Here is a 27,534-nt window from a genome sequence, read left to right as displayed (position 1 = left end):
GAGGGTCTATAGACGGAGAAGTGGTTCAGTTCGCAGTGAGCTCAGGAGAGAAGGGATATAGGATACAGGCGCTTCCCGCTTTGGAAGCGGCTGGAATAAGGATTCCGAGAAAATAACAAGGAAATATTTGAGTAGGCTACTGTGATCCTCCTAGAGAGCAAAACGCTGAAGGGGACCTCGGGTACACAAGTATATGGGCAGTTGAAGGAGGAGAGTCCGTGAAAAAAACCTGGAGTATGTCAACTCCATGGAAAGTTGGCCCTAGGAAGGAGTACATAGACCCCAGAAGAAAACTTGACTGAAGAAAAGATCCTTCCCTATGCCGACATGGGCGACCCTATCCGTCCTGGACCGGGGAGAGGATTGTAGTGTGTGTGTGTGTGTGTGTGTGTGTGTGTATCTACTTACCGAAGTATAAGACACCACACGACCGAAGATACAACAGTGAAAAGAATACAAAACCTGCTGAAGGAAGGAACGTGTTATCACAAAACTCCTCATTAGATCCAGGCCTAGAGCAGCCTTCTACACTGGACGATGCTTGCGCAGAGTAAGATCCCATTCCTTTCCAAGTTGGGAGAACTGCCACGCTCGGAAGTAAAATCCCAGAATTGCTCGAGGCTTTATCCGGTGTCTGTAAGAAAGAAGAGGTAAGTACTAACAAATAGGTTGGGAGCTCTGGTATTGAGGTAGCTCAAATGCCCCTAGCATAGTGCAGTGAACAGTCATGAGTCAAGGTCTACATATGAGCTCTTACTCAGTAAGAGACAGTCAGAACGTATAAACTGCAATTGGTAAATCATTTGTGATAGGAGTAACACTCTGGATAGTGTAGATGGTGTGATGACAGAACTGTAAGCTGACCTACTGGACAGTTAGTGGTGGGCCCGAATAATCAGATGTTGTGGAAAGGCCCCCGGGGAGCAACCGCAATCGAGGTCCAGTGCGTGCCCGAAGGGGGAAAAAAAAAAAAAACTACGTCCATCCGGTACCTGACACCAGCGTGTCTCACCTACCTGAAAGTGGACTGGCCACTTATACTGCCGCTGAGATCCACCCAGTGATACTTAAGCCCCCGTCTCGCATAACGAGATCATTAGCGAGATCGCTGCAAAGTCACCGATTTTGTGACGCAACAGCAATCTCGCTACGTGTGACACATAGCGACGACCGCCCCCCCCCCCTTCCCCGCTGGATATTGCTGATCATGCTGGAATGTCGTTGGCCATTTTTTTGATCGCTGGTGTCCCGCTGGCCAGCACGCATCGCTGTTTGACACCGACGAGCGACATCGTTGGCGACGCAGAACACATGGATGCAGGCGTGAGTCGTCAGAATAGATGATGTGTGACAAGATCCCAACGACCGCCGAGGTCGTTATACGGATCGCCGCATCGTTCCTGCGTCGTTGAGTAGATCTGACTGTTTGCCAGCTTACTAGCGATCATGTAGCAATGCACCAGCAATCCTTACCAGGTCGTATCGTTGTCGGGATCGCTGGTGCGTCGCTTAGTTTAACGGTACCCTTAGATCCACCATGTGGTACGTGGTAGATTTTCTGATTAGCTGCTAATAGACCACAGATGTTATTGACCATGAAACATGCAGCAGAAGGTGCGCCTCTAACTCACCTGAAAGCAGACTGTAATCGCTGCGGCAGCCAAACAGAAGTGATGAATACCGGGCACCTCTCACTGAGTGGTGAATAGAAGGGTACCTGGGCAGAAGCTGCAAAAGACCCTGAAGTATGTGATAGAGGGCACTTCTGACTTACCTGACTCTGGGGCAGAAGAGCAGCAATCGACCTCTGGTACGTCTGAACCACTGGAAAGACAGTAGGTATCGACTAAATGTGTCTGGTAGATGACACCTCTAAATTCTGGATAGCGGATAGAGTACTGCTGCAGTCGAATGCGAGAAACGTGAAGGAGAGTGCGTCTGACTAACCTGAGTACAGAACACCAGTACCACTGCAGCAGTCCATCCAAGACCTGATCCACTGAAATACGACAGTTTCAATATACCCTACTGTACCTGGTAGGTGGTGCGTCTGAAACCTGGATAGCGGATAGAGTACTGCTGCAATCGTCGCTCAGTATCCTGCGACTAAATAGGCGTGGAGAGAACCCTGGAGAAGGGTATAGGAGAGAGCCAAATCTGTGTTGCGGTCTAGGTCTGGATACCTGACGTCATTAGGCAGAATAACACTCTCGTGTAGTGAGCCGCCCCACGAAGTCTGTCCTTACCCGTCATTTCTCCTGAAAGTAGAACAGTAGGCTTGGAATCAGAGAGCAAAACAGCGTATGGCAGGTTTTATAATGCCCGTCTCCCTATGTAGGGCGCAGAACGGGCAGTGGTACAGATGACAGCAGCGTGGGGTGCACTGCAATACCCATTGCTGTTGACTGCACGGCTCGAGCACATAATACACCAGTGACTGCACTGCTCTAGAGCATTTATTACACCAGTCACTGCACTGCTCTAGAGCAGATATTACTCCAGCACCGTTGGGAATGATGGTTTCATCAGTCATTGAGCCTGCAGGTAGGTAGTGCTGTCCCTCTGAGCTATATTTTACTGTGTGTGGCTTGTGCACTAAACAGGTGCCAGAAGGCTAGGGGACAGGAGGAGATGCAGAGGGTCTGCAGCACAGCTACTCACAGTAGTCGTCCTGTTGTCAGTTTCCAGGCTGCAGGACTGCAGGGAAGAGGAAAGTCCCGCAGGAAAAGGTACTATTCGGTCCTAGGAGGCAAGAAAAATGGCGGCCGTCAGAGGATGCATTGGCTCCGGAGGGACGCACACTGAAAAACCCCACTCTGCACTAGGAGACTGACAGGCTGGAAGAGGAGCGGAGCCAAGCGCTGTGTTCAGGAGGCTAAAGATGGTGCTGGCTCCGAGGCAGAGAGAGAGATGAAGTCAAGGGGGCGGAGCTATGACAGGACAGGGGCGGCGCTATAACAGGCCGAGGAGCCAAGCTATAATAGGCCGGGATGAACTAAGTGATGGGAGGGAAAGAGCCCGCCCAAAGTGCAGGAAGAAGGGGGTGCTGAAACTAGGCTCAAGAAAAGTCTGGACCTAGATTAAAGGAGCTGACCGCCGGAGGATGGGGGAGAGGCGCGGAGGCCCTAAAAATGCCGCAAAAGGTAGGCCCGGTGCCCCCGATCCAAAGGATTTAAAGGAAAAATGCCCCCAATGATCCTTGGACAATTGCAGCGAAGCTGTAAAATAAGGAGATTATTTTTTATTTTTTCCCTCTCAATCTCTCTCTCCTCTTTCTTCCCTCTTCTTTACTATCTTCTTCCTTCGGGTCTTCTCCACATCGCTTCTAGCACCTAGGGGAGAGGAAACACATGTCCCTCCCCATCCAGGAACAATCGAACGTCCGAAAAGCTTGCTGTGGGACGTCCACGTCTCCGCAGACCGACAGGCTCTGGTGGGCGAGTGGGTAGGGGACAGAGGCAGGACCGGGTCCCGATCACCTGAACACGCTTCTTTGTTAGGGGCTGGGGTCCTGCCGACCAGACGTATGCGGATACGGGGTGGCAGTACACGCTGTACTCAGTCTCTTCGTGGGAGTACAGTATTGACTATTCACACTGTATCCCTCCGGAAACCTGAAAAGGAACTACGCACACTCAGGTAGATATGGGTCTAATGAAAGACCTGTGTCCACCTCCTACTGCCACTAAGCTAAACTGAATAATATCTTAGTTCCAGTCGGTGGGGTGTACACTGCGGAGGGGGAGATAATTATTTTTTTTTTTTTTTCTCTACATAGTGTCAGCCTCCTAATGGCAGCAGCATACACCCATAGTTTCCTGTGTCCCTCAAAGAAGTGATAGAGAAAAAAAATTGTAATAAAACTGATCCCGGTATTAATGAATGTTCTCGGTGATTTGCAGCTTATTAAACAGCATTCCAGATCCATGTAAGAATGACGCAGCCGCTGCGCTCACCTCCTGCCTACGGAGGGACATTGCCGTGGAAGATACAAGAAGCTACAGGAAAGTGGTGGATAATATGGCTTCATGTACGGACGGTTTCATCCTGGGTAAGTGTGCATTTTAACTGTTTTTATGTGGCTTCTTACACACTGTTAGGGAATGTTCATGCATGTGGTTTTTTTTTTTTTTTTTTTTTTTTTACATGGTTTTTGGTGGTGTTTCAGCACCTAAATCTAAGGAAAAACACTTCATATCTGCTTCCAAGAAGCCTGCTGCTCAATTTAAAAGCATTGTCCATTATTTGGACAACCCCTTCTCAATCCAAAATAATAACACTTCTACACATGGTGCCAGCGCTGTTAGAATGATGTCTGTCTGCTTTGGCTCTTCCAGGGTTCTCATGACATTATGTCACGCAATCCCAGCAGACAGTCAGTGCTGCCTTCAGTCTTCCCACCTTCGGACAGATCAAAACATCTTGAAGTGAGAGAGCTGCAGCTCTCACTTCATCCGGATGTCAATTACATTTACAGGAAAAGAGAGTAAAGACCACGCTGATTGGCCGCAGGGACATAATCAGCGCTGTCTTTACGCTCTTCTCTTACAGTCGTAATTGACACCTGCAGCTCTCGCTTCCTCATGATGTCCTGATCATCTGTCCGAAGGTGGGGAGAGTGAAGCCAGCACTGACTGTCTGTTGGGATTGCGTGACATAATGTCATGAGATCCCCGGGAGAACCAGAGCCGTAACCGCTGGAACGGCGCCATACTGTAGGAAAGTAAGTGTTATTATTTTGCTGGGGGAAACATTGAGAAGGGGTTGTGGACAATCCCTTTAACCAGAAAAATGCGCTTGTCTCGCCCCTTTTTTTTTTTTTTTTTCTCCTCGCGCCTTTTAACACTTGCTAATAAAAAAGAAGCTTGTCTATTCCTTGGTGTGTTTTCCGTGCATAATTCGAAGCAAGCACCCTTTTTTTTCCTCACATTTTTTATGTGGTTTTGGAGAGGTTGTGTCAGTGGAAACATTCCTTTACAAACTGTTGTTGTACTCTTAAAATGAAAAACTCATACAAAATCATAGAAAAAAAGGCGCAAAAAATCACGTCTTTACAAAAGGAACATGATGATTAGAAGAAGTTTTTTATTTGCCTGAAAAATCCACAAAAAAAACTCAATGAGACGTTATCCATGGGCTTCAATAGAAACTTCCGTCATCTCCCTAGAGAGAAAATGAGGATAAATTGGGGACTCGGAGCCATCAGTCCAGTCAGGGCCACAGCAATCGCACTTTTGTCCATCGGCTGTGCCACAGCCGTCCAGAGTAAGACAAATGTCTGTAATGAGGGAGCTAGGGTCTCATTCGTTGTTGCCTGTGGTCCCCATGAAACCTGCATCACTCTCTAGATTTTATCGCCTAGTGTCTCTTTTGACTCTTTATCAGAAAGGTTTGTGTATTGTGGTTATTTTATGTGTGTTCTCCTTACAGGTGGCCGCTGCGTCATTAGCCTCAGGCCAGAAGGTCAGTAACATTTCTGTGCATTCATTTTTGAGTTGTGTTGGGCTAGGTGCTTGTTGCGTTTGTAGCCACTGTTGGGGTTATATGCACATTGTATACAAGTGGGAACCGAAAAGGAACAGGAATCCTCTTCAGGAGGACGGGGCGCTTGTCGTAGGGGCGCCACAATGTGAATTGTCGTCAAACCCTTCTGAGTCAGTCTGCCACCAAAGTTATTGGAGGATGCTGTGGTTGGCTGCAGAGATTTTATTTTTATTTTTTTTCCAGTTGTTCACTTATTTCTAGTACGCTTCATTGGGGGACAGAGGAACCATCTGGACGTCAACAGGCTACACCCGGGCAGCCACCACCCAGCTATTCAGTTGTGCCCCTCAGACATTTCTCTCCATTTTGGCTTTCGGCATGGTGATTTTTTTTTTATTTCGCTCTTAGTGATCCCTTCTATCAGGCCAGACTCAGAGTGGCTCCCACCTGTCTCTCTCCTCCGGGACAGAGTGGTCTTGCTTTCGGCTCCTTCCTTTCTCCCTAGTGTGTTCACCACCACGAGGTGATTGCTTTCCTTCCTTTTGGTACTTTGTGCAAGAACCTCTCATAGAGATGAGAGGCAATCTGACGTTCTGATGCCATGTTGGTCATCACTCCAAGTATGCTCTTGCCGACGTCAGACCACCTTGATTTGCCAGTGCAGAGGATCAGGCTAAGTTAGGGTGCCCCTGCCAGGGTACGGCTCACTTCCGTGTATGGTGTAAGCCTGCTGGGTCATACGCCTCCAGGCGTCTATTTTTTTTCTCTCCCGTAGGGCCGTTGCTTAGTCCGCATATTTCTGGAGCTCTTACCTTTGCATCAATGAATGCAAGTCTTAGCAGGAGGGTACTACAAGTGACAGTTGCTCTGGTGGTAATCTGAGGGATTGCCATTCTTCCTTCTGCAGTACCGATATTAGTTTTCACACCCCAGGGACTGGTGTAGGACATTCCACGATTACTGTATCCCCCAGTGAAGTGTCCGAAAAAGGGAGTTTTTTTGGTACTTGCTTTAAAATCTTTTAGCCTTTATTGTGAGACCCAGCGCCCTCCTTTGTTTGGCGGTCGGAGGGGGAGGTGTCTTGGTTTTGCTCCTTTTGCGCTAACTGAAGAGTTGGGTGTTGGATGCCCATATGTAGGCTCTTGGAGAGAGATCCGCTTTGTTTTTTCTAAGATGTATTCTTATATATAAACCATTATTCCTGTGTCCCCCACCAATGAAGGTTATGAGAAAGCGATTTTCACGGTGAGTTCCAGAAATCTTCATTCTGTGATGGCTGATTCATACAAATAACGGGCGGCACCCGTACATTAATGGGCTGACGATCTTCCAGAATCATTTTCATCAATGTGGGCGACTGATTGTAATAACAAAAAAATGATAGCAAAGTAGGCAAAAATTAAATGGCAAACAGTCACTGGAGACAAACGCAGCCTGCGCCTAACATCGTCGGCTGGCAGACTGACTCAGAAGGGGTCTGCCAACGTTCACCCAGCGGAGAGAACTAGTACTACAAGTACCTCGCCCTCCATAAGACTAGTCCCGTTTCTTTTGAGCACCCATTGTGTGTTCCTGGCAGCAGTCAGTCTGGATGGATGCTGCTGCTGTTTTCAGTCCAGCTTGTAAACAATGTGCACCCATATACAGTACAGACCAAAAGTTTGGACACACCTCATTCAAAGAGTTTTCTTTATTTTCATGACTATGAAAATTGTAGATTCACTCTGAAGACATCAAAACTATGAATTAACACATGTGGAATTATGTAATTAACAAAAAAGTGTGAAACAACTGAAAATGTCTTATAGTCTAGGTTCTTCAAAGTAGCCACCTTTTGCTTTGATTACTGCTTTGCACACTCTTGGCATTTTCTTGATGAGCTTCAAGAGGTAGTCACCAGAAATGGTTTTCACTTCACAGATGTGCCCTGTCAGGTTTAATAAGTGGGATTTCTTGACTTATAAATGGGGTTGGGACCATCAGTTGCGTTGTGCAGACGTCTGGTGGATACACAGCTGATAGTCCTACTGAATAGACTGTTAGAATTTGTATTTTGGCAAGAAGAAAACAGCTGAGTAAAGAAGAATGAGTGGCCATCATTACTTTAAGAAATAAAGGTCAGTCAGTCCGAAAAATTGGGAAAACTTTGAAAGTGTCCCCAAGTGCCGTGGCAAAAACCATCAAGCGCTACAAAGAAACTGGCTCACATGAGGACCAGCCCAGGAAAGGAAGACCAAGAGTCACCTCTGCTGCGGAGGATAAGTTCATCCGAGTCACCAGCCTCAGAAATCGCAGGTTAACAGCAGCTCAGATTAGAGACCAGGTCAATGCCACACAGAGTTCTAGCAGCAGACACATCTCTACAACAATTGTTAAGAGGAGACTTTGTGCAGCAGGCCTTCATGGTAAAATAGCTGCTAGGAAACCACTGCTGAGGACAGGCAACAAGCAGAAGAGACTTGTTTGGGCTAAAGAACACAAGGACATTAGAGCAGTGGAAATCTGTGCTTGGTCTGATGAGTCCAAATTTGAGATCTTTGGTTCCAACCACCGTGTCTTTGTGCGACGCAGAAAAGGTGAACGGATGGACTCTACGTGCCTGGTTCCCACCGTGAAGCATGGAGGAGGAGGTGTGATGGTGTGGGGGTGCTTTGCTGGTGACGTTGGGAATTTATTCAAAATTGAAGGCATACTGAACCAGCATGGCTACCACAGCATCTTGCAGCGGCATGCTATTCCATCCGGTTTGCGTTTAGTTGGACCATCATTTATTTTTCAACAGGACAATGACCCCAAACACCTCCAGGCTGTGTAAGGGCTATTTGACCAAGAAGGAGAGTGATGGGGTACTACGCCAGATGACCTGGCCTCCACAGTCACCAGACCTGAACCCAATCGAGATGGTTTGGGGTGAGCTGGACCGCAGAGTGAAGGCAAAAGGGCCAAAAAGTGCTAGGCATCTCTGGGAACTCCTTCAAGACTGTTGGAAGACCATTTCCGGTGACTACCTCTTGAAGCTCATCAAGAGAATGCCAAGAGTGTGCAAAGCAGTAATCAAAGCAAAAGGTGGCTACTTTGAAGAACCTAGAATATAAGACATATTTTCAGTTGTTTCACACTTTTTTGTTAATTATATAATTCCACATGTGTTAATTCATAGTTTTGATGCCTTCAGTGTGAATCTACAATTTTCATAGTCATGAAAATAAAGAAACTCTCTAAATGAGGAGGTGTGTCCAAACTTTTGGTCTGTACTGGCGCGGGGGGCTTCTGTATGGTGAATGGGGGGACCTGCGGGAGTGTTAAATTATACGTGGATAAGTGCGTTTTACATTTTATCTTTTATGAAAAGCTACTAATATATTTTTGGGTAGATTTTTATTTTTCTCTTTTTGTGCTATTTTTTTCTATATACCATGTAAAGCATGCACATGCCTTTGCCACTGAAGTCAGACTATACACCTTCCCCCATCATGGTTAAATTATTTTTAGAGATGGGAGAATCAGTTGGCAGCAGTGATCAGACCGGAGTCCTGCAACTCGATTCCCCCATCCCTAATGTTTGCACGTGAACGGTGCAGATTCCAAATACTTCTTTCTTTTCTCGAGCGCGCCACCTCGTGGCCACACTGTTCTCTACATTATATTTAGCCGGCAGTAACCTTGCCGTGCAGAATATGCAGGAAAATATACATTTTCTGAGACAAGGTTCCATTTCTTCAGGATAATTGCGTAGTGGAAGAGAGGCGGCACATGAGTGCTTTTATCGTATGGTTCAAGGACACGGACATCTGTGAATATTGCGTTCTGTTTTCGCAGCTCTCCAGTTCCTGCTGAAGGTTCTGCATACATTCCAGAGTCAAAACAAGTGAGTACAGAACATAATATTTTTTTTTCTTTTTCGTGAACTGTTCCAACCTATAATCATCTCTGATAAAAGAACACATTGTCACCGCTCGTATTCTTATCCTGCAATCTCCGCTCTTGTGAAGCAGAGCAGATTCTTCAGCTCGCTTTGTACATGACCTATGGTGCAAAACCAAGAACGCTACCAAGTTCCCTGTATTAAATCATTGACAAAACTTCAATATTGGTGGGTTTCAAGAAAAAAAACAAAAAACACAGAACGTGCCTGAAAAAAGCATTTTTTTTTATTGTCCACTACTGTAGTGACAGGAGGGCTTATGCTACTTTCTATGGGTGTCATGTCATTACCATACGGAAGAACATAGGCCTGGGGATGACCTATGCCTCCCCTGACTATCTTGAAGTAAAGTCTCTTCGGCGTTTTTTCTTCTTTATGCGGAGAACTACGGAGTGTAAGAAGACGCGTCGCTGCCTAGATAAACCCTGCTTTTTTAATTTTGTGTTTATGATGCATTTTTGGCATGTCCTGTGGATGTGTGCCATAAATGTACGAAGTGGGAGTATCCCTTAAATGGGTTGCCCTGCCTTAGATTGCAAGTCTGCACTGTCAGGATTCTCTGGCGCCAGGAGCAAGACTATGTTTTGCCTACTTCCGGTCACATTCTGACTAGACTTGTCCTGCTTGCTCCAATACACTTGTATTGAGCTAGGCCACGCACGTCTAGTCGGCACGTGACTGCATCCATGCAAATGACAGTACATGCGCTGTCAGGATTCACACATCTGCAGTCACATAGAGTGCGGATTTGCAACCTAAGGCCGGACAACCCCTTTAAAAAAAAAAAAAAAAAAATTGTCAAAGGAAGTTTGGTCAAAAAACAATAACAGGTTGAAAGGATGAAATTTACTTTGTTCTACATCTATGTATTTTGTCTCTTACTTTAGGAGAATCCTGGGTGATGGTCTCGCTCAGACCCAGCTCATGCACGACCTCCTAACAGCTGTCAAGTTGTCTATGGTGCTGCTGCAGAAGTGCCCCGAGTCTGTGCAGGACGTTCTGCAGCAGGATGCGCAGTGTCCGTTGCGGGAGACGATGTGCGATCTGCTCCACTGCTTCTGTGGCTTCTTACTGGACGGTTAGAGAAGTATTATAGCTGCTTTCGGTTCCTTATATTGGGCATAATGTGCACTTGGAGGTCTTCCGTCTGCTGTACACACCCAGTGAAGACCTATTGGTTCACTCTACCTTCAACGATCCAGCTTTCAATAGCAGATCCTTATATATGTATATAATTCATATTAAAGGGGACCCCTGGATGATCGTGTTGGGATGAGCAGTTACAAAAAGTTCGGGTAGAACATTGTGATAACCTTTAATTCATACTTTTATCTTTTTTCTCTAGATGATCTGTTACAAAACATTCAGAGCACTGCTGGCATGGCCGTCATTCTGTATCTTAAGACCATGATTGTAGACAGTGATAAGCTGATGAGTTTAGTAAGTACTCGGCTTTTCCCTTCCGTCATCCGTTCTTCTGCAGGTTTCTATGACTTTTTGTAAGAGGCTCAGTATCCCTTTATTTTCTGTTTTTTGCTCCGTATCTATTTCATTTAACATGGCGCGCTTACTTTACAGGTAAATAATCTGATTTTGCAATCTGGGGATCCTTCTGCTGTACCAGATTGGTTTATGACCTGCTGCAAAGGCCTCTGCTCGGATCTGCCGGATGCTGCACTTCTCTTTTTATGCCAAGGAGCCTTGGCAATGCTAGAGTGGAAAGCTGTGAATCTAGGTCATGAAGGCGAGAGGCTTCTTGTAAACCTCCTCACGGTCCTGCTGTCCCTTAGTGCTCGGTAAGAAATGTGCTCGATTACTCTCTATGACCAAAATCTAAGTTGAGGGATTTCACCCCCAAACTATTTATATGCACGTGTAGCTCTTTCAAAGACAAGTCCAGCAATACCTTTTAAATGGCCGGTCCGTTCATCCATTACTGAGAAGTCAGTGTTTGATTTGATATGCAAATGAGGTTGAAGAGCTATGGTAGATCTTAAGCCTTTGTCACTCCAGCTCTATTCCCCACCCAGCACCGCCTTCTGTTTGACTCACATCTCCTTTGTCTGAAGTCACACAGCATGGAGGCTGTCAGTCAAGCAGCAGAAGCTGGTGGTGCTGGGCAGGGAATAGAACTGGAGTGACAGAGGCTTCAGATCTATCATAGCTCTTCAGCCTCATTTACATATCAGTTCAAACCCTGATTTCTCCGTAACAGAGAAATGGACCGGCCATGTAAATGTATTGCTGGATTTGTCTTTGAAAGAGCTACACGTGCATATAAAGTTTTGGGAGTGAAATTCTGCTGACATGTTCCCCTAAATGGCTGTCCATTGGAGTTTCTGTGTTTTTGACTGTAAGTTCTCATATTCATGTTGTCAAAAATAACAGGGTTAGGCGCCATCCCTTACACAAACGTGCAATGCTTGAGGGGTCAATGTATTTTTAGGCACCTTGATTTAATTTGATAAATTATGTTGTCATATGTCCCAAAGTGCCGGCCGCTAGGTATCTCGTCTTTATGTATTGCTTGCTGTCTTAGTGTAATCTGTGCCGAGCAGCAGAAATTCCAGGTTACAGAATGTCACTGTCTGTCACACTGTGCACGGGCATAAAGGAGAGGTTCATTGCAGGCTAGTCATTGGACAATGGCAGGAGCAATGCATGCCGGGAAGTAACTGAAAGGGAAGTTCTAGCTCTTATCGTGCTGGAGAAAATAGCACCCACTCTAAAAGAGGTAACAGAATATGAGAATCTGCACAGTGCCCAGACATATTAGCCTGGTATGTACACCAAATGCAGTTTTAGACTAAGTCCGCACTGTATCAGCGCACGTAGCCTACAGCATATGTCAGGAGGTATTGTAATATACCAATAGGCGACCATTCACCAGGTGGAAGCCAAAAGAGTGTTCTTACGGCCTCTGTTTGGCCAAAGCACAGCAGACTGCAAGTCCTTCACATAGGGCTACTGAGAAGAATTATATACCATGCGGTATACATTCCTTTACAAGGAGTTTCTACGGTGGACGGACGCCTCGAAATCTGTCAAGGCAGTGACCACCGTACGGCGCATACCTCCTGAGCAAATGCCTTCCCCGACAGTCGGCACTGACAGTCTGGACATAGCCGTACCATCTTGTGGTAAGAAAAACCGGTATGGATTAAGATTGATGGCAACGTTGGCTGCGTCATAGGTCGTATGGCCAAAGGTCTCTCTGTGGTGCTGCTTTATGGCAGTGTCGTGCAGTTTGAGTGCGGTTGTATTCCACCACCCATGACTAGCAAGTCTCAGAGTCAGGACTCGTTGGATTTTTTTTTTTTGCAACTTGCTGGTCTCCAAATGTGACCCCTCGATCGCCTGCATTGCGCTGCGATGTCGCCACTGCACACCATGACCTTACATTGAGCAATTTGTGTCATGACAGAAGTCGCCGTGAAGCCCCAGCCTTGGTCAGTACTGCAAAACATAAAATGTGGGAAAAAAAACAAACATGATGTGTAACAAAACAGGTCTGTCCTTCAGGTCTTCTGTGCACTGTGTGTATTGTGGACAGAGCACAAACATCTCATTTTCTCAAGTACATTTTATTTTTTTTATTTTTTTTTAATGAAAAAATATGATTGTTTGCACAGAATGTAGTTGATTTATAGACCTCCCAGAAATGAGGCATTCACCGGGGCCCATAAAACTAACTGCAATTGCCAGGATACTAATGCAAAGGAGCTGCATTCCCTCCTGATACATTACAAAGTGCCACCTGTCATCAGGAGTCATCCATAAATTTTTGAGAAATTAATAAAGTTCAACAATTTTGGTTCTCAAGTCCTCAGACAGTTCTCTTCTCCTCGCTCTGTTCTCTATGCTTAATATGGCACATATTACCCACACCTGTTACTTGCCACAGGTGAGGTCCATTTTCTGGAACAATTTTCAAGTGTCAACTATGTATGTGTGTAATTTTCTTGTTTATTATATCTTGTTTTTTTTTTTCTTTCTTTTTTTAGCCTGAGAGACTCAAGCACCGCTTTGTTTCTGTCGCGGACTTTAGCCTTGTGGACAAATTCAGCTGCAGATCTTCTGAGCTCCTCGTGTTCGAGAGACTTGAGAGAGAATCTTAATGGCCATTCGAGGGCACTCTGCAATCTCCTTGAGTACGTGTACGTACATTGGGAACACCCTTTGGACGCCGTCCGACATCAAACAAAGCTCATCTTCAAAAACATCCTTAAAATCCATCATGCCGCCGTGGCTGGGCGCTCTGGAGACGACGACCCATTTCTGTCCGAACTTACACAGAAACTGTTGAATTTGGAGTGGCACTCGAAAGGGAAATACGCATCGCTGGCCTGTCTGGTGGAAAGCGTGGGAACCGAGCGGCTTTTGTCCGTGGATGGAAGGATCCCATCACAGATCCTGGATGTCATGTCGGATCAGTCCTTTGCTCCTTACGCTAGTAACCTATTGGAAGCCATGTTTATAAACCACAAGAAACAGCTTCAGGCCATGGGGGAAAGCTGTTGGATTGAGCGATGGCAACCTGTCTGGGTCACCCCCCTCATCGTGCGCCTGTGCGAGGAACATGTAACGCAGACCACGTACATCATTGATTATTATTTACCAAAGTTGCTTAAGTGTAACCCCGAAAGCTTACATTACATGATTGAAAATCTCAAGACCTCGGCCTCCCTAAATATTGGTAAGTCGGATTTGCATATCCTATACAATCTTAGAAAAAAAATACATAATTCCAAAATTCCTTTAAATTCCAGCTAATGAGTTACAGGTGGTTTAAAAATACTTTGCATTAATCAATAATACAGTTGAATATAAGAATAGTTACTTCTTTTTCTACATATGAGACTCTTCTCCTCCCACCTCTTGAGCCCATCCTTCATAAAAAAAAAAAAAAAAAAAAAAATGCTAAAATCCATCTTGATCAAACCAAGACAGGTCAGTAAGAGATCAGATTACAATTACCTATTTAGAGTCTACTGGGAGAGGAGCAGAGATGCACATAGACGATACTGCAGCTTTCTAGTAAGTGTTTTATCTCATCCCAGTGGTGGATTCATGGCTACACTGCTCAGTACTGTTGAATAGTGTTCTCCAAACTGCTGCTACTGAGCATAAACTAATAGAACAAGAATCGATCTCTTTGCACTGTGTGTGGGAGACATGATAGTGGCTAGTCTTCGCCCACCAGCTCAGAGATAACTGAAAAGTAGAAACAAAACCTGGAAAGAGTCAGATGATGTGTCTGAGAGTCATTCTGGCTTGTCATAAAGTATTGTAGGGCTCAAGGTTATGCCATCGATTTGTGATCAGTGAGGGTCCAACCTCTAGGAATAAAGGGGCTATAGGGCTGATCCAGCTACGTGACCTTTTAACTATTTCCTCTCCATGACTTGGGAATTTCTCCTACGCCTCATTGGGTGACACAGAGACCGTGGGTGTTATGCTGCTGGCCACTAGGAGGACACTAAGTAAACCAGAAAAAAAGTTAGCTCCTCCCCTGCAGTATACACCCTCTCGCTGGCTGAGATTCTCCAGTTCTTACTTAGTGTCTATAGGAGGCACTTGGGTCTGGTTTCAGACCCCACCGTTTTTGTTATTTTTGAATTTTCTGTAAATTTTTATTTTTTAATTAACGTAGTGAAGGGGGCGACGGTTCCTTTCTACGGCCCGCTCTCCCCCGAACCAACAACAGGCAAGCACGTGGAGTAACCCTTCACGTACACTTTCCTGCGACGAATGGGGCTGATTCCTCTGACGATGGTTCCCTTATGGTCGGTACTCCACGGATACGAGGGCAAGCGCAACAGGACGTAGCACAGGAGGGCATGGAGCATGAACAGCGCTTTTTCGGATGCCCTGAATCAGCCCCAGAGCTCTCCGTCCCCTGTAAGACCTCCTCCAGCTCTGCTACATCGCCTGGAAGATGAGACTGAAAGACCCTGGGCAGCGACGACCTGACTGAGCACAGGAGTGGAGGTATGGGGTCGGGTCCTTGTCCCCGGGAGAGGCTCTGACTTAGCGTCAGCGGTGGTACACTGGCGCCCGGTCGCGGCCCCCCCCCCCCCCCCCCGCCCGGCGCTTACCCCGGGGAGGCCAGAAATTTAGCCCCCGGCTTTTTTGTCCTGCTAGGCTGCAATTTAAATAGCGCCGCCCTCAATAGCGCTGCCCCTGGCGTCAACCGCGGGTAGGCCAAAAATTAAGTCCCCGGCTTTTCCGGCCTACTAGGCCACAATTTGAATAGTGCCGCCCATGCTATCGTCACCGCCCCCTCCCCTTGGCGCCTCTCATTCCAAACGAGACGCGCAATTCTAATCTCGGGGGCCATGTCTGTTACCTCTGCTGCAGTTAACCCTTTCAGGAGCAGCCGAATTCCGGGTGACGCCACACAGGGCCACCATTTTCCTCCCGGGGGACATAATACAGGACCGTGGGTAAGCTGCATCTGCCCTCAGATTAAAGCTTAACCCCCTTCCCGGCACATTCCATGCAGCTTCAGTCAGACTCTACCGTTAACCCTTTCTGGAGCGCTATGCCTCACTCACAGGAGGCTAAACGGGCTGCTAAGAAGCACACTGCGCTTTTCTAATGTGTGTACTACCTGCAAGTCGGCCTTACCACAGTGAGCATGACTCTCCAGTGCTCAAGCTAATCCGTTATGCACGGACCGCGACCCGGCATGCGCCCGAGCCGCACCCCGACATGCGCTCCAACGCCCCTCGCGGCCGCTGCTGACGGGCCTCCTGCGTCCGGTACCCCCGAGTGGGCTGCGCCCCTGTCGCGGTCGGTGGAGCCTCTGACCAAGGCTATATTCCCCCTCCGGGAGGACTGTCTCTGCCAAAGCGGGCTCATGGCGCGTCCCCTAGTCGCGTTCGCGCCTCAGCATCAGCGACTCCTGTCTCTTGCTCGGCCTCTCCTGAGGTTCACAGTGAGCATAACTCTGATTTTGTATCTGTCACGTCAGCCCCTCAGAATCCCCCAACTGATCAAGAGTCGCTTGATTCTCTTATAGAATCAGTCAAAAGGATTCTGAGGTTGAATGAGGAAAATATTCCCGCTCCAGCACTCCTCATTTAAGAGATAAGCGTGTGCGCTGGTTATTTACCAGCCGTCCAGTATCATAGGGATCAGCCATAAGTGGTTCACTGGGAAAAAAATTTACTCTGGCTAAATACCCTTTTGATCCAGACCTAATGAAGGATCAATTACAGATCCCTCCGGTGGACTCTCCTGTACCGTGTCTTGCTTCCACAACGCTCCTATCTGTTTCTGAGGGTTCCTCGGTCAGAAACCCCTCCGATCATCAAATTGACTACCTTGCCCGTTCAATTTTTTGGAAGCTTCAGGAGTGGCGTTTGTTCCATCCTTCGCCGCAGTTTAGGTCACTAAGGCATGGCCGCTTGGGCAGAAGTCCTGATTACTGCCTTCCAGGGCACCAATCTTCCTCCGGAGACAACCTCTGTCGCCAGCCAGATGATTCACTCAGCGAACTTTGTAGTAGACGCTTCTTTTCAGGCCGCCAATTGCGCGGCTAATACTGCCGCTAATGCGATCTCAATTAGAAGAGCCCCAGGGCTCCGCGGCTGGTGGGCGGATGCCACATCTAAAAGTTTGTTGACTTCTCCCCCCTTTTCAAGCGGGTCATCTTTTTGGAGAGAGACTGGACCATCTCATTTCTGATACTACCGGGTGAGAAGACAAGTAAATTCCTTCCTCAACAAAGGGCTGTTCGGCCGTTTTCGCTCCAACAGCCGACGTGTTTCGATTTTCTCGCAACAATTCCAGTTGGTCCTCCGCTACCTTCTCTTTCGGATCAGGTCTGTCCCCGCGCGGAGACAGAGGCTCCCAGATCTCATACAGATCTAACCGTTCTTGGAAACCCAGGCCTAGGGCTTCTGGATCTAGGGGAGCCAGATCTCATAGATCTACCTAATGACGACAAATGGGTCAGGAAGCTGGTATTCTTCAGATATAATATACAGTTTTCCTTTCCTCTTCCTCCAAGAGAAAGACAAGAGCCTTCCTTCGGGCTGTTCAGGCTCTTCTAAGGCAGGGGTCCCCAACCGCCGGTCCGCGGCCCAGCACCGGGCCGCTGCAGTGCCCTTACCGGTCCGCAGACATAAGGGGAGCCAGGGGCGGTCAGTGGCGTAGCGGGGGCTGGGGCGGCGCGCAGCAATTCTTAAACTGCCCTCATGAGTAGCGGCGGCCAGGGAGCGATCCAAGCAGCTCCGCTGCCTGCAATAGGGAATAGCAGGAGTGGAGCTGCAAGGACCCGTCCAGCTTCCTGCCCGCCGCCCGCGCTTCCTGTCTCTGACAAAGAGAGGAGCGCGCCGCTGCTGTGTCAGAGCGAGGAAGCTCGGGCGATGCTGCGACAGGTGAGGAGAGAGGTGGTGTGTGTGTACATGTATGTCTGTGTGTGTGTGTGTTTGTCTGTGTTTGTGTAGGTGGAGCCTGGCCCTGGAGGAGATGGGGACATGAGAAGACCGTGATGGGGAGAGAAGGCCATGATGCCTGGGGTGATGGGAGAAGGCCATGAGGGGGTAATGGGCGAAGGCCATGATGGGGGTGATGGAGAGAAGGCATTGATGGGAGTGATGGAGAGACCTCAGTGATGGGGTGAAGGCAATGATGGAGTAATGGGGTGATGGAGCACTCATTCAAAACCTATGGTGAGTTGAGTCACATTATAAATGTTATGTAATTATAAGTATGCACTGCTACACTACAACCGCGTCCATAGCCCCGCCCCCTTATGACCAAAGCCCCGCCCCTGCCACACCTCCATCCCCGCCCTGCCGGGCCATGGAAGAATGGTCTTGCTTGAAACCGGTCCCTGGTGCAAAAAAGGTTGGGGACCACTGTTCTAAGGGACGGAGTCGTCATTCCCGTCCCCCTTCACGAAGGGTTCAGGAGATTTTATTCAGTCCTTTTGTGGTTCTAAAAGAGGACGGGTCCATGCGGCCCATCTCTGGATCTCAATTGTTAATTACCTTGTCACGGTACGGCGATTCCAAATGGAAACTCTCCGATCAATTGTCACTTCCATGGAAAAGGGACAGTTCCTAGCATCCATCGACGTCAAGAACGCTTGCCTTCACATTCCGATCTGCCCGTCCCTCCAGTAGTTCATGCGTTTTGCAACTCACGAGGAACACTTCCAGTTCGTGGCTTTGCCCTTCAGACTCTCCACCGCTCCCAGGGTCTTTACCAAGGTCATGGCGGCTGTCTTGCCCATTCTTCACCCTCAGGGAGTGGTACTGTTACCGTATCTGGACGACCTGCTCATCAAGGGTCCGTCCCTTCCAGTCTGCAAGAAATCTGTGGATAGCAGTAAATACTCTTTCCCGCCTAGGGCGAAAGACTGCGAAAAGTCTCTCCCAGGACCGGCTCACACGGATTCACCACTCTCCCTCCAGGAGAGACCCAAGCCTTACAACAAGCAGAGCGGCCTCTCTCTCGACCAGTTTCTCTCTCCATTCGTTTCATCATGAGAGTTCTCGGAAGGATGGTGGCAGCGATGGAAGCAGTTCCATTTGCACAGTTCCACCTCCGTCCCTTACAACATGCATTGCTGTTAGCTTGGGACGAGAACCCGTTCTCCGTGGACGTCGGATTCTTCCGTCCCTGCGGGACAGGCAGGCCGTCAGGGAGTAGACACCGAGGTCCTCCCTGAATCAAGGGAGGTCTTTACTACCAACCTTCTTACTGTGGGTAACCTCCGACACAAGCCTCCTCAGTTGGGGTGCGGTCCCTCGTCCCCTCACGGCACAAGGTCATTGGTCAACCCGAGAGTCACGTCTCCCCATTAACTGTAGGAGATAAGAACAATCAGATTAGCTCTAAGGAGTTTCCACCATCTCTTCGCAGGTCTCCCCATCAGGTCTCAATCCGACAACGCCACGGCTGTAGCGTATATCAACCGTCAGGGAGGTTTTCGGGGCAGGATGGCCATGCACGAAGTTTCATCTTCCATAGGGCTGAGACCAACCATTCGCCCATCTCAGCAAGCCACATCCCGGCCTTGGAAAATTATAAGATAGATTTTCTCTGTCACCAAGGCATTGCCTCGGGGAGGTGGTCTCTTCATCCGAAACTCTTTCAGCAGATTTGTCATCGTTGGAGGACTCCGGATGTGGATCTCATGGCCTCAAGACTAAACAAAGTTCCTCGGTTCATTTTCTGATCGCGCGATCCTTGCGCCATTGGAGTGGACGCTCTAGTTCCGGCTCCTGTACATCTCTTCCCCCCCCCCCCCCTTCCCTTGTTTCCGAGGGTCATCAAGAGGATCAGAGCGGAGGTAGTGCCAGTGATCCTAGTCGTGCCAGACTGGCCGCGCCGAGCATGGTATGCAGAACTAATACAACTAGTCGCCGACGTCTCCTGGCGACTTTCATATCCTATGGATCTACTCTCGCAGGGCCCGATTTAGCACCAGAACTCCGGGGTCCTGTCTTTGACGGCGTGGCCGTTGAATCCTGGTTTTTAACTCAGGCTGGTTTCCCTCACGATGTGATTTCCACCATGATTAGTACCAGGAAGCCTGTGTCCATGCGCATCTATCACCGCACCTAGACAACCTTCCTTTTTTTGTGGTGCAAGGTTCATGGTCGATCACCTCGGGTATTTTCCATTCTGGCCATATTGGAAATCCTTCAATCCAGATTAATATCAGGCCTTGCGCTTGGCTTGCTCAATGGCAAAATTTCGGCCTTGTCAGTGCTTTTCCAACACAAATTGCCACCAAGCTTCAGCTCAAGACGTTCATTCAGAGAGTTTCCCATGTGGCGTCTCCTTATAGAAGACCATTTGACTCATGGGGCCTTAACCCAGTTCTTGGGGCCTTTCAGGAGGTTCCTTTTCGAACTGCTGCAGGACGTGTCACTGACCGTCCTCTCTTGGAAGGTGGTCTCTCTAGTGGCAACTACATCAATCAGACGAGTTTCGGAATTGGCAGCCCTTTCCTGCCGTTCTCCGTTTCTGAATTTTCATCAGGTAGTTCTCAGGACGTTCCCGTCCTTCCTGGACAAGGTCCACTCCTCTTGCCATCTCAACGGGGAAATTGTTTTGCCTTCCCTTTGTTCCGGCGCCAGTCCATCGCATTGAGAAGGCCCTCCACACCCTAGATGTGGTTAGGGCGCTGAGACGGTACATCTCGCGGATGGCTCCTTTCCACAAGTCAGATGCCCTGTTCATACTTCCAGACGGGCATAGGAAGGGTCTAGCCAGGTTCATTCGCTTGGCGATTCAGGTATCCTACCGTATCAGGAACGCGCCTGTCCCAGCGGGGATTAAGGCGTGCTCTACCCGGTCAGTGAGCGCCTCTTCGATCTTTCGGCAGCAGGCCTCGGCAGAACAGGTCTGCAAGGCTGCGACTTCGTCCAGTCTGCATACTTTTACAAAAAGTTACCAAATTCATTCTCAGGCCTCTCCGCAAGGCTGCAACTTGGTCCAGCTTGCGTACCTTTACAAACATTGCCTAATTCATTCTCAGGCTTCTGCGGATGCAGCTCTCGGCAGACGCTGCCTGCAATCGGCAGTACCACGGTGTTCACTCAGTGGTACATGGGGTATTAGCATATGTATGCTCCCCACCCAGGGACTGGTTTAGGATGTCCCACAGTCTCTGTGTCCCCCAATGAGGCGTAGGAGAAATAGGGATTTTTGTGTACTCACCGTAAAATCCTTTTCTCCGAGCCAATCATTGGGGGACCCAGCACCCACCCTTTTTAGCCTATTGGCTCACTGTAGCATTCTTAGGCGTTGATATTGTTATGGTTATTGTTAACTGTTTATGCTCCTACTGCTTTTTTCACCGAACTGGAGAATCTCCAGCCAGCGAGAGGGTTTATACTGCAGGGGAGATGCAACTTTTTTTCTGGTTTACTTAGTGTCCTCCTTAGTGGCCAGCAGCATAACACCCACGGTCTCTGTGTCCCCCAATGATTGGCTAGGAAAAAAGGATTTTACGGTGAGTACACAAATATCCCTATTTCTACTCCCAAATCTATTTTCTTGGGATGTAGACCTTCTTAACTTTTCATGTATGATTTGCAAATGTTTCAACTGTCCAAAAATATTTAATTTTTATGGTTCTGTTATTTTCTGATGTGCGTATTTCTTTTTCTCAGGGTCTGGTGATAACCGCGGTGCCCTTGGTGCCCTGATGGCTTGTTTGAGAACTGCCCGCACTCACGGATACCTCCGATTTACCGAGAATTACGCATGGACCGGAAAAGTTTCCACAAGCGTAATAAAACAAGGCCTTGTGCACCGACATGACCAGGTAAGAAAGGAGAAAAGGTAAAAAAGTGTTCCTCTTCTCTTGAAGGGATTGTTTTATTTCAGACACTAGTCTCCTATCACTGGAATCAAGTGGCTGTCTTTCATCGTCAGGCACCCTCCAACTGTTGGCACGTTTTGGCTATTGCCACCAATGCCTCATACATACACACATCTTTTTCTCCTTCGTCTCATTGGGGGACACAGAGACTGTGGTGTGTGCTTCTGCCGTCTGGAGGCTGACACTAAGTATACAAAAAAAGAGTTAGCTCCTCCTCCGCCGCATACACCCTCGCCCCCAGACCGGGCGTAACTCAGTTTTTTGCTTAGTGTCTGATGGAGGCACACGCAGTCTGGAGCTCCAGACTAGATTTTTTTTTTTTTTTTTTTCTTTTCTATGAAGATAAGACAGGGGCGACGGATCCTATAGAGAGGGTCCGATCTCCCCAAATCATCAACGGGCGACCACGTGTGAGTAACCCTCCACGTGTTTCTCTCCCGCACCGAGGGACACATCTGGGACTTTTCCCCAGACAACCATTTTTCTTTTTTATTTTGTAAAGTGGCGGCAACGCATCCTGATAAGAGGATTCGGTTTCCGCATCAACCCCAATGGGCGAGCACGTGTGAGTGATCCTCCACGTTGTTCTCTCCTGCAACGTGGGAATGCTTAATGCCCCTACCACCCCTAGGTAGTGAGACCAGGGGTGGAGTTGGAGGCGCAGGTGAGCCAAGGGATTGAAGCGGGGGCGGAGAGCGGTGCAGTAGCCTCCCCCTCCCTGTCCAGGGATGGGGTTGAGAAGCACCTCAAGAGAGCCCCCTCGGCGGCCCGGCTCACCTTTTTGTTAATAGGAAGACCGGGACCAGGTAGTCCGCCTCTCACCCGGCGCTGCCCCCGGCGGCTAACGCCGCACGCGGAGTGCGGCCAGAGCCCCGCGGGCGGCCGCGGCCCCCGCTGTATGGGGAGATCCTTGAGTGCCGCGCGAGGCCCCGCCCGCCGACTTCCGGGGGTAGCCGGAAGCCCCGCCCACTAAACTTCCGGGGGCAGAGAGCGGCGGGCGTGCACAGTTACCGGGGAGCTCCCGCCCCCCTCCCTCCCTCGAACGCCGCACGTGGAGTGAGGCCAGAGCCCCGCGGGCGGCCGCGGTCCCCGCTGTATGGGGAGGTACGGAGTTCCGCGCGCCCGCCCGCCGACTTCCGGGGGTAGCGGAAGCCCCGCCCACTAACTTCCGGGGGCGGAGAGCGGCGGGCGCGCACAGTTACCGGGGACCTCCCGCCCCCCCTCCTTGCTTTTCCTCGCCGAAGTGGGGCCGGAAGCCGCCGCCTATCTCCCGGAGTGCGAGTGCCCCGGCGAGTAACGCCGCACGCCCCGTGGAAGAGACGCAAGGTGGGACATTACCGGTGGGTGAGTGCAACCCCGTTTCGAGTGCCGCACTAGTAGTCAAGGAAGGGGTTATCCTCCTCCTACCCTACCTTGCAATATGTCTGGCAAAGGGAAAGCTCACTCTTTCCTATACGCTGTTTGCGTTTCCTGTGGGGTCAGGCTGCCTAAAGCGCAGCCGGGTAAATTTTGTGAAGCCTGCGAGTCGGAGCGAGCCCAGGAGCCCCCCATTGTTGCAGAGCCCAGAGGTCAGGACCCTCCAGAATGGGCGGTGTCTTTATCACACTCTATGATGTCCCTGCCTGGGCCTTGGAGAGACTCAATTGCCCTTGTAAGGGACAAGGATGGTGGTCTGCCAGCGGAAGACAGCTCGTCCACGTCTCAGGACCCTCCGACCGTTAGAGGCCGCTCCAGCACCAGACAAGCTCATAGCAAGAGAGCTCGTTCCCCGTCGGCCGGACCCTCTGGGGCTTCGGCGGCGGGTATTAGGGTATCTCGTTCCCCGTCGCCGAGCTCAGGAAGCGAGCAGGATGAGGGCGAGGAGGAGGAGGAGGAGGCCTGGAATCCAGAAAGCCTGGGATACCAAGACTCGGTGGACAGCCTCATTGAGGCAGTCAACCAGACATTAGAGATCGAGGACGATGTGTCCACGGCCTCAGGTCACAAGGTCTCCTTCAAAAAGACCAGGCGACCGCATAGAAGGTTTGCCACGCATCCGGAGTTCGAGGAGCTAGTCCAGAAACATAGGGAACACCCGGATAAGCGTTTTGCAATGCAAAAAGCGCTGCAAGCTAAGTATCCGTTTCCTCCTGAACTCCATAAGGGATGGGTGGAGTCGCCAGTGGTGGACCCACCGGTATCACGTTTAGCGTCAAGATCGCTATTGTCGATACCCAGCGGTTCTTCTATCAAGGACCCAACTGATCGCCTTATAGAGGGGCTTGCCCGCTCGGTGTATGAGGCAGCGGGGTCGGCCCTAGCCCCCACCTTTGCAGCTACTTGGGTGGCTAAGGCCATGGTTTCATGGGCGGACGCTCTGCAGAATGCCCTTCAAAACAGAGATCTGCCTGCGGAGGTCTTGGAGGTGACAAATCAGATCTTAGGGGCAAGTGATTTTCTCGTCAGCGCCTCTCTGGACGCGGCCGAGTGTTCTGCTGTGGCAGCAGCAAATGCGATCGCCGTTAGGCGAGCATTATGGCTGAGATTGTGGAAAGCGGATTCTATCTCCAAAAAATCCTTGACCTCATTGCCTTTTCAGGGCAATCGGTTGTTCGGTGAGAAGCTTGATAAGCTTATCTCAGAAGCCACAGGGGGGAGGAGTAGTTTCCTCCCGCAGCAGAGGACTTGGCCAGCATTCAGGCAGACACAGAGGCGTTTTCGGCCCTTTCGTAACCCCTGGAGGGGGACTTCGGCCAGAGCATCCACCTCCGCAAATGATGGTCAGATTAGGGAAAGGCAAACCTCTTACAGAGCCAATCCGCTGGGTAGAGGCCGAGGCCGTTTGCCCAGAACAAGGGGGGCCAGATCCCAAAAGCCTCCAGCAAAATGACTCGAGGCGCTTCGTACCTACGGACGACAGAGTGGGCGGACGCCTGCTAAGGTTCAGCCACGTTTGGGTCGCAGTGGCACGCGACGCTTGGGTGGCAGAATTGATATCGTCCGGGTACAAGATAGAGTTTCTCGGACTCCCGCCACGGCGATTCTTCCGTTCCCGGCTTTCCGGAACAGAATCGCAGGCGGAGGGTTTGTTACAGGCCATAATGACGCTACAGCGCAACGGGGTCATTGTCCCAGTGCCGAAAAGCGAAGAGACACATGGTTTTTACTCCAACCTGTTTTCGGTCCCCAAAAAAGACGGGACAGTAAGGCCAGTATTAGATCTAAAAATCCTGAACAAATTCATCAGAGTCAGGCGGTTCCGGATGGAATCCCTCCGTTCGGTCATTGCAGCCATGGATCCAGGGGAGTTCCTGGCCTCGATCGATGTGCAGGATGCATATCTGCACATTCCGATTTTTCCTCCACACCAGAGGTTCCTGCGTTTTGCGATCGGAGGGCGACATTTTCAATTTGTTGCTCTGCCCTTCGGTCTGGCCACTGCTCCCAGAGTCTTTACGAAGATAATGGCGGTGGTTATGGCCATCCTGCATGCTCGGGGCATAACGGTACTACCTTACCTGGACGACCTTTTGGTAAAGGGGCCGTCGTTTCAGGCGTGCCAGGAGAATGTCAGTATCACGCTGGATACCCTGGCCCGTCTAGGCTGGTTGATCAATCGGAACAAGTCGTCCTTGGTTCCAGCCCAGAGAATCGTATTCCTAGGCATGGTTTTCAACACCTCCTGGGGGCTGGTGATCCTCCCTCAGGACAAGGCGCGAAAGATCAAACAGGGGGTACGGAACCTTCTACAGCCAGGCTCCAGATCCATCCGGTACGGCATGAGTGTGTTGGGCAGAATGGTGGCGGCGATGGAGGCAATCCCGTTTGCCCAGTTCCATCTCCGTCCGCTTCAGCATGCGCTCTTGTCAGCATGGGACCGAAGGCTGCTATCCCTCAGTCATCGGTGCAATTTGTCTCCGCTGGTCCGACGATCACTCCGATGGTGGACTCGCGACTCGTCTCTGGTCCAGGGGAAACCCTTTCCCCCGGAACAGTGGTTGGTGGTGACGACCGATGCAAGCCTGCAGGGTTGGGGAGCAGTTTTCCAGAGTCACACAGCCCAGGGGCGGTGGTCCATTCAGGAGATAATTCTCCCGATCAACATTCTGGAGATACGGGCAATACGATTGGCCCTGCAACATTTTCAGTGTTTCCTGAGACACCGGCCAGTGCGCATTCAGTCGGACAATGCTACAGCAGTAGCATATGTCAACCTTCAAGGGGGCACGCGCAGCCAAGCAGCCATGCGCGAGGTTGGGCTGGTACTGCGTTGGGCCGAAAAGAACCACGTGGTAATTTCAGCGGTGCACATTCCGGGAGTCAAAAACTGGGCGGCAGATTTTCTCAGCCGACAGGGGGTCGCGGCAGGGGAATGGTCCCTGCACCCCGAGGTTTTTCAACAGATCTGCCAACGGTGGGGGACTCCAGACGTGGACCTTATGGCATCCAGAGAGAACGCCAAAGTACAAAGGTTCGTCGCTCGATCCCTCGACCCGCAGGCGATCGCAGCAGACGCTCTGGTGCTTCCATGGAGCCAGTTTCGTCTCCCGTACTTGTTCCCCCCGCTACCTCTGCTTCCAAGAGTCATCAGAAAGTTAAGGAGAGAGAAGGTTCCAGCAATTCTGCTAGCCCCAGACTGGCCTCGGAGGGCCTGGTATGCAGATCTGGTTCAGCTAGTGGTGGACGTACCCTGGCGTCTACCAGATCGGCCGGACTTGCTGTCCCAGGGGCCGATCTACCATCCGAACTTAGGGGCCCTGTGTTTGACGGCGTGGCCATTGAATCTTGGCTGTTAACACAGGCAGGATTCAGGCGCGATGTGGTGGCCACGATGGTGAGTGCCTGAAAGCCTTCCTCGGCGAAAGTATATCATCGGACTTGGGAAGTTTTTTTCCGTTGGTGTAGGGATCGCGGAGTGGCTCCTCTGGTTTTTTTCAATCCCCAACGTACTGGCTTTTTTGCAGGCAGGGCTGGACGCAGGATTGGCTCCGAGTTCGCTCAGAACGCAAACCTCGGCCCTGTCGGTCCTTTTTCAACGAAAGGTCGCTTCGGTCTGGCAGGTTAAGACGTTTATGCAGGGGGTCGCACATTTAGTACCCCCCTATAAGGCGCCGACGGAATCATTGGACCTGAACTTGGTGCTCAGGGCCCTTCAGGAGCCTCCCTTCGAACCGTTACAAGAAGTCTCCTTACCTTACCTGTCCAGGAAGGTCGTTTTTCTGGTAGCTATTACGTCTATTAGGCGGGTTTCGGAATTGGCGGCTTTATCTTGTAAACCGCCGTTCCTGACTTTTTATAAGGATAAGGTAGTTTTAAGGCCAGCTCCTCCCTTCTTGCCGAAGGTTGTCTCTGCATTCCATATCAACGAAGACATTGTCTTACCCTCGTTTTGCCCGGCACCGGTGCACAGGGTAGAAAAGGCTTTGCACACCCTGGATCTGGTAAGAGCTCTTAGGAGGTATGTGACAAGGACAGCACCTTTCCGCCGGACAGACTCTCTATTCGTGATCCCAGAAGGGCGGCGGAAGGGGCTTGCTGCGTCCAAAGCGACTTTGGCCAGATGGGTTCGCCTGACGAAGAAGAATCTTATGAAATCAGTGGCACGCCGGTTCCGGCAGGGATCAAGGCACACTCGGCTCGAGCAGTGGGTGCCTCATGGGCACTGCGACACCAAGCTTCAGCGGAACAGGTGTGCAAAGCAGCTACCTGGTCCAGTTTGCATACGTTTGTCAAACATTATAACGTACATACCCAGGCATCCTCGGATGCAAGCCTGGGAAGAAAGATTCTCCAG

General features: G+C 49.9%; 1 protein-coding gene across 2 annotated transcripts in view; it reads left to right on the top strand.

Annotated features, from left to right (window-relative positions):
- THADA (THADA armadillo repeat containing) overlaps positions 1–27,534 on the top strand; it is a 102,856-nt gene that overhangs the window by 17,058 nt on the left and 58,264 nt on the right. For both annotated transcript variants that reach the window (XM_073564199.1, XM_073564200.1), the window contains 8 exons: positions 3,903–4,051; positions 5,431–5,463; positions 9,304–9,352; positions 10,297–10,487; positions 10,755–10,849; positions 10,988–11,205; positions 13,414–14,105; positions 21,550–21,704. In XM_073564199.1, the coding sequence (XP_073420300.1) occupies positions 3,903–4,051; positions 5,431–5,463; positions 9,304–9,352; positions 10,297–10,487; positions 10,755–10,849; positions 10,988–11,205; positions 13,414–14,105; positions 21,550–21,704 (1,582 nt within the window). The remainder of the gene's footprint in view (positions 1–3,902; positions 4,052–5,430; positions 5,464–9,303; positions 9,353–10,296; positions 10,488–10,754; positions 10,850–10,987; positions 11,206–13,413; positions 14,106–21,549; positions 21,705–27,534) is intronic.

The sequence above is a fragment of the Dendrobates tinctorius genome, unplaced genomic scaffold (assembly GCF_039654945.1).
Source record: "Dendrobates tinctorius isolate UK_male_01 unplaced genomic scaffold, ASM3965494v1 ptg000434l, whole genome shotgun sequence".
Classification (NCBI taxonomy): domain Eukaryota; kingdom Metazoa; phylum Chordata; class Amphibia; order Anura; family Dendrobatidae; genus Dendrobates; species Dendrobates tinctorius.
This window is presented reverse-complemented; position numbering and strand designations above follow the sequence as displayed.